Here is a 7,571-nt window from a genome sequence, read left to right as displayed (position 1 = left end):
CGGTTAGGCATCTAAGCACATACATCCGGTAGATGGCGTCATATATCAAAAGAATTAGTAAAAAATTGATTCAGTCTATTAAAATTACTGAGCCACAGCAACGCGTGGCTGGGTCAGTTAGTTATAATATATTTGTGATTCAATTTCTTTCTGAGATAAATAAAATTTGAGGTTACAGCCGCAACTTACCGCTAATAGATAGTTATTATTTCTTCCGGGCAAAACTACAAATTTTAAAAAGTAATGAGCTATCAAACACAACGTAGTCTACTATTTCCTAGCCGGCGTGCTTCTCAGCCGGAACAGCTTCGAGTACAGTTACAAATTGTTTTGACAGCGATCGACGGATTTATGAAAATTGATATCATAAGCGTGACTACAATCGGTAATTCTTTTACGATCTCCGCTCTCACTTCCTAAGGTCGTAACAACCGCGAAGTTATGTAATTAATTTTTACAGCTATACTATTTGTTAGCTTTGATTTGATCAGCGCGGCATTAACTTTTTTTTTGTATTTCAATTATATAGGTAACGATATCTATATATTTCTCTCTAAATATTATGTTCTATTTCTTATTTTGTATGTTTGTCATATTTTAGTTAAGTAGGTGGTGTATCAAAAATAATCAAAGGTGAAATTATTTTTAATAACATTTATTTTGAAGTAAACGTTAGGGGTTTGAATTTATTTATTTAGTTTTTAAAGGATTGCCAATGGGTTATACATAATTTAATGATTACTGTTAAGAATTCAACGGAACATTCCCCCACCGCGCCGGCGACTGCGGGTAGCTTGGAAAATTAGAAACGTCAAGTCAGACGCATTCACATTATTACCGACAATAAGTTAGTCTTTATAATCATATGTTCAATCATTGGTAAAAGTTTGTATATACGTTATCTGAAATTAATTAAAGTTAATTTAAGAAGAAATACTACATTATTATTGAAGTCAACCTCTCAAACATAAAGTTGGCCTTACGAAGCCGAATATCACGCCACGCCTAAGGATTTGGGACTAACCAGGATCTTCTGCTGCATTAATCATTACGAAGAGGATCTCTTTATGGATGCCCAGAATCGGTGACGTGACAGAATGAACCAGTGACTACAAAGATAATAAGCAATTATACCAAGATTGATAAGCAAGCGGTCTGAGTGAGTCCGATCCATTTTCTTTGCCCTTTATTATAGCTTTGTCCCTAAACCGTAACCCCTCCCAATCATTTTCTTTCAATATTGTATTATTAAAAGTATATTATTAAAAATAACTCGTGCATCTAATCGTAACGTAAGCGGCCGGGCGCTGCATAAAACAATAGACAGTGAATATTCTTTGTTTGTTCACCGTTGTAGGTATTTACAAGTTTCTTTTGTACAATTCCTAATTAATTATTTTAGTGCTCGGATGAAATTTATGTTAATGGGCTTATTAATTCGATTGGATTTAGAATAAGTAAAAGATTAAATAAGTTAAATTAATATTCAAGAATTCTATTCACTCATTTGATTGACTTTTGTATCATTTAATGTTTATATAATTAGCGTAATAAATAATTATAAATTTAATGTTTATAAAATTTAATATTTAGTATTTAATATTTAATATTCTATAAATTTAATATACATTTTAAAATTTTATTAATTTTTTCTTTCGTAATTTGCGTAAATAAATTTTTTAATTCTTTGGTTTATCTCATTCGACTGGTGCGAATCAGATAGAACAAAGATTAATTAATTATTAATCAATTCTATTCAATCGAATCAACGTAATTTGTTGTAGGTACATTGATTTATAAAAAGGTTTTTTTTTTATAAATCAATGTGTAGGTAGTAATAAATTCATTGGATAAAATATAAAACTAATAGTATAGTAATATTTTCGTTGCTTATTGTAATTTATTGAATCATTCTGTATATTTCCATTAAATTTCAATCACTACATTTACTTGCTATTGAAACGATAGTTTAAGTAAATACTTATATTTGTTGTTTTGTGAATAATTATTGATTTATTTAATATAATAATAATTTATTGAATTTTGAATTTAACGAATAATTTATTGAATTTTGATTGTATATTTTACGATGGGTACTATGAACGAGTTAGTTAAGAAACGAGGAACTTATAAGGGTCGTTTAACGAAATTTCTCACGAACATTGATACATATAAAGATGTTGTATGTTGCAGTCAAGTGGAGATTTTGGAATTAAAGTTGCGAATGGCTAACATTGAAGCGATGTTTGCGGATTTCCAGGAAACACAAACGAGAATCGAGTGTCTGGCTGTCTCGGAGGAGGAAGTTCAGACACATGCGGTACAAAGGTCAGATTTTGAATCTCAATATTATTCCGCGATGGCTAGGGCCCAACAGTTATGTGGTAAACATAAACATACACATAGACGTCATCGTAAATATACCCATAGTAGTTCTGAGACTTGCTTTTCCTCAGCCAGCGATAACGAGGATGGTGAAACGGTGAAGCAGATGAAGAAGGGCATTGCAAATGTTAAACTACCCACCATCCAAATTCCTAAATACAGTGGCGAATTTGAAACCTGGCTTGAGTTCCGCGACGTTTACACATCTCTCATCCATTCGAATACAGCAATTAGTGACATACAAAAATTCCATTATTTACGGGCTTCCCTGGAAGGCAGCGCTGCTCAGGTCATTCGCGCGTTGGAATTTTCTGCGTCCAACTATACTTTAGCGTGGAAGTCTTTATGCGATCGGTTTGATAATACTAGGCTGTTAGTGCAAAATCACGTTAAGGCTATTTTTGATGAAGAGGTGATAAAAAAGGAATCTGCTTCATCCATACGTAGGGTTTTAGATGCATGCAATAAAAATCTACGAGCATTAGAAACTTTAGGGGAACCCGTAACCAGTTGGGACACATTAATTATATACATCATGGCAACAAAATTAGATGCGCGTACGCTTCGTGAATGGGAGGAGCACAAAGTTACACACACAAAACTAACATTAGAAATATTCACAAATTTCCTTAAAAATAGGGCAGATGTATTGGAAACCATCGAATTAGGTAACAACACAAGCAACAACAGACACGAGTCGTTATCGAAGGGTACAAGTAGGCATGTTCGAGGCTTAGCTACAGTGGTGCAACCTGGTTATAAAAAACACAAATGTCATCTTTGTAAATCGGAGCACCCCTTATATTTATGTAATGAATTCGCGCAAATGAGCATTACTGGTAGGGAACAGTTTGTTAGGCGAATGAAATTGTGCAGTAATTGTTTAAGAGCAGGGCATAACTTGCGTGTGTGTAGGTTAGGTCCTTGTCGGAAGTGCGGCAGCATGCATAACACTTTGCTACATAGGGACGATGGCCTAAATAATGCAGCACATGACACGACAGCTCCAAGAACATCAGCGCTGCTGGCACCTACATCAGCGGCGCAGCCAACCCAGCCGGTGCTGAAGTCAACTGATGATGTTGTCAAGAACATGTCAGCAATCAACAAGCAGTCCGGCCGAGTTCTTCTTGCCACGGCATTAATTAATATTTTTGACATCCATGGTAGACCTCATGAAGTCCGAGCCATTCTCGATTCCGGGAGTCAGGCATCTTTCATGACGGAGTCACTCCTTAAAATATTAGGCCTGAACCATAAGGATACCATGTCCACTGTAGCTGGCATCAACGACCTGGTCTCGGTAGTCAACAAACGATGCGATGCAATAATACAGTCCAGAGTAAACTCATTTAAAACTAACATCACATTCCTGGTATTGCCAAACATAACTTCAACTAAAAATGAAGTCTTTAATGTAGGCACATTAAACATTCCTTCGGGTATTCAACTCGCAGACCCAGAATACTTTAGTCCGTCAAGCTACGATATATTGCTCGGCGCAGACATATTCTGGGACTTGCTATGCGCAAACAAAATAAGATTAGGCAAAAACTGTCCGGTGTTGCAAGAGACGAAGTTCGGGTACATTATTTCCGGACCCACTGGACAACAAACGTCAAATAAGATTTCATGCAACTTTAGCAAGTTTGATGAAATCCAAGATCAGTTGGCCAAGTTCTGGACAATCGAAGAAGTTCCTTCCACTAAAAAATCGATATATACCGATGAAGAAGAATTATGCGAAGCACACTTCGTACAAAACATGTCACGTAATGAAGACGGTAGATTTTCAGTAGGTATTCCTCTAAAAGGAAATGAATCTGAACTTGGCCAATCCTTTGAACGCGCTAAGGCGTGCTTCCTAGCACTAGAGCGTCGACTCGCAAAGCAGCCCGTATTGAGGGCCATGTACGTCGATTTTATGAAGGAGTATTTATCGTTAGGTCACATGGCTTTAAGTGACATCGATGCTCCTCATGAAAATTCATACTTCATGCCACATCACGGCGTCCTGCGAAATTGCGAGTCGTCTTTAACGCCAGTGCTCCTACAAATTCCGGCCTATCCTTAAACGATCTTCAGATGGTAGGGCCGACGATACAAAGCGACCTGTTTTCTATTCTCCTTAGATTTCGACAACATCGTTATGTAATGGCAGGTGACATCGAAAAGATGTACAGACAGGTGCTCGTGAACGAAAATCAACGTCACCTACAACAAATAATTTGGCGCGACGACCCCTCTCAACCCCTTCAGACATATACGCTCAACACGGTGACGTATGGCACAGCCTCGGCTCCGTTCCTGTCAGTTCGTTGCCTTAAGCAAATAGCGGACGAATGTGACAATGAACTGGTGCGCAAGGTCATTAGTGAAGACTTTTATGTTGATGATTTGCTGACGGGGCATGAAACAGCTGAAGGTCTCATGGAGGTTCGTGCTCTGATTTCACAGGAACTATCGTCGGGATGCTTCAATTTAAGGAAATTCCGATCAAATCTTCCTGTTTGCAGCGATGGGTCAGATCCAAACAGAGATTCACCCGTCGTTGATTTGAGTGAGCACCAGCAATCCAAGACTCTAGGCCTGAAGTGGGCACCGTCAGACGACGTATTTCAGTTCGACATTAAAACTGAAACTGTCCCCAACACTACGAAAAGAGTGATTTTATCCACAATTTCTCAAATATTCGACCCACTCGGGTTGCTAAGTATTTTCATTATCGCCGGTAAAATCATTTTGCAAAAACTTTGGCTGCACAAGCTAGATTGGGATAGTCCGCTACCGTCAGATATTGTCAAATCATGGCTCAAATTTGTAATTGACCTAAAACAATTAGACAATCTCAACATTCCTCGGCATGTTGTATGCCAGAGTCCAGTCAACATTCAATTTCATGCATTCTGTGATTCGTCTAAAGATGCTTATGGCGCTTGTGTTTACGTCAGGTCCGTAGATTTTAATGGAACTACACAAGTTCGTCTCCTGTGCTCAAAAACACGCGTAGCACCCATTAAGACGGTGACGATACCTCGTCTTGAACTTTGCGGAGCATTGGTAGCTGCCAAGCTGCTAGAAAAGGTTTTAAAAACCACTCGATTACATATAGATAGTTGCTTTCTTTGGACGGACTCATCCGTGGTATTAGGCTGGCTTAAAACACCACCCAATAAGTTGAAGCCATTCGTTAAGAATAGGGTAGCGGACATCCAAGAAATCGCAAAATCATATCTCTGGCGACACGTGCCTACGTCTAGCAATCCCGCCGATTTATTAAGTAGAGGCATTGGTGTCCTTCAATCGGACAAGGTGGATCTTTGGTTCAATGGACCAAAATTCCTATTAGATCCAGAAGAATCGTGGCCTGATAGATCATTTGATCAAAGTTCCACAGAACTGCCAGAGGTGAGGTCCAATGTAGCCTTAACTGCTAATGAGCCAAGGGAACTATTCCCATTTTCTCGATTCTCAAGTCTCACCAAACTCAAAAATACAATGGCTTATGTTTTACGCTTTGTAACTGTTTGTCGAAGTAAGAATAAAACCCAGAGTCCACTTTCGTCGTCAGAACAGCAATCAGCGCTTAACACACTTGTTAAACTGTCACAGAGGGAATCGTTTGATGTGTATGAATATTTAATACAAGGTAAATCATTACCACCAAAACACAAGATGCTTTCTTTAAGTCCGTTTGTGGATGAAAAGGGTCTCATTAGAGTAGGGGGTCGAATCAAAAATGGTAATTTTACATTCGATAAAAAGCATCCACTCATGCTAACGTCGAAACACATTTTAACCAAACTAATATTTCAGTATGAACATTTACGTTTAATGCATGCAGGGCCTCAACTTTTGCTTTCTTCAATTCGAGAAGAGTTTTGGCCCATCGGGGGTCGCAATCTGGCCCGATTCACGGTACATAAATGTTTACGTTGCTTCCGTCTAAATGCACAAATAGCCCGTCCAATAATGGGCAATTTACCTGAGCAGCGCCTCCAGCCTGGCTACCCGTTTTATACTACAGGAATGGACTATGCGGGTCCCCTAATAGCACTTAATAAAAGAGGTCGCGGTAGCAAGACCGAAAAAGTGTACATTGCCATATTTATCTGCTTCGCCACCAAATGCGTTCATCTCGAACTCGTTAGCTCCTTAAGTACAGACTCTTTCTTAGCCACGCTAAATCGCTTCATTGGTAGACGCTCGAGACCAGCTACCATATTTTCTGATAATGGAACTCAATTCGTCGGTGCCCGAAATGAACTTTATAAGTTCCTCAACCAAAACGCAAGTTCTATTGTACGTGAAATGTCAAATGAGAGAATAGACTTTAAATTCATACCAGCATACGCTGCTCATATGGCTGGTTTTTGGGAAGCAAACATTAAATGTTTAAAATCACATTTGCATCGTGTGTTAGGGAACGCTCATTTAGTTTTTGAGGACCTTTACACTGTCCTAGTCCAAATTGAGGCGATACTCAATTCACGTCCCCTGACACCGCTGTCGACTGACCCAACTGACTTGACGCCATTGACTCCAGGGCACTTCTTGGTAGGACGACCGATGACCGCTTTGCCTACACCTGCGCTTGTAAATGTCAACACAAATAGGCTGACGCAATATGAAAGACTCGAGCAGCTACGTCAACACTTCTGGGCCAGGTGGCACAAAGGATACATTGCTGAACTTCAGCAACGCACTAAATGGCGCACCTCTAAGGGACAGCAATTACAAAAGGGAGCTTTAGTCCTGATTAAAGAAGAAGGTCTTCCGCCTATGAAGTGGCGTTTGGGACGCATTGTTGAAGTGTATCCTGGAACTGATGGGTGCGTCAGGGTCGCAGACGTTAAAACCGCACGCGGGGTGATTCGCAGAGGCTTTAACCGTATCTGCCCGTTACCACTCAACGACGAAGGGTTGAAAGACAAGCCTTTCAACGCCGGGGGGCATGTTAAGAATTCAACGGAACATTCCCCCACCGCGCCGGCGACTGCGGGTAGCTTGGAAAATTAGAAACGTCAAGTCAGACGCATTCACATTATTACCGACAATAAGTTAGTCTTTATAATCATATGTTCAATCATTGGTAAAAGTTTGTATATACGTTATCTGAAATTAATTAAAGTTAATTTAAGAAGAAATACTACATTATTATTGAAGTCAACCTCTCAAACAATTAC

At 39.1% G+C, this 7,571-nt stretch overlaps 2 protein-coding genes across 2 annotated transcripts; both read left to right on the top strand.

Annotated features, from left to right (window-relative positions):
* The first annotated feature begins 2,089 nt into the window (after positions 1–2,089).
* Positions 2,090–4,459, top strand: LOC123666376. The gene has a single exon (XM_045600471.1). It carries the CDS (start codon positions 2,090–2,092, stop codon positions 4,457–4,459), a length of 2,370 nt encoding a protein of 789 aa, XP_045456427.1.
* Positions 4,460–4,539: 80 nt separating this feature from the next.
* On the top strand, positions 4,540–7,404 carry LOC123666375. The gene has a single exon (XM_045600469.1). It carries the CDS (start codon positions 4,540–4,542, stop codon positions 7,402–7,404), a length of 2,865 nt encoding a protein of 954 aa, XP_045456425.1.
* The last annotated feature ends 167 nt before the right edge of the window (positions 7,405–7,571 follow it).

The sequence above is a fragment of the Melitaea cinxia genome, chromosome 26 (assembly GCF_905220565.1).
Source record: "Melitaea cinxia chromosome 26, ilMelCinx1.1, whole genome shotgun sequence".
Taxonomy (NCBI): Eukaryota; Metazoa; Arthropoda; class Insecta; order Lepidoptera; family Nymphalidae; genus Melitaea; species Melitaea cinxia.
The sequence above is the reverse complement of the archived record's forward strand: the minus strand, read 5'-3'. Positions and strand labels throughout refer to the sequence as shown.

Coding starts and splice junctions, on each gene's coding strand:
- LOC123666376 (XM_045600471.1), top strand. CDS start 2,090: ATGGGTACTATGAACGAGTTAGTTAAGAAACGAGGAACTTATAAGGGT.
- LOC123666375 (XM_045600469.1), top strand. CDS start 4,540: ATGGCAGGTGACATCGAAAAGATGTACAGACAGGTGCTCGTGAACGAA.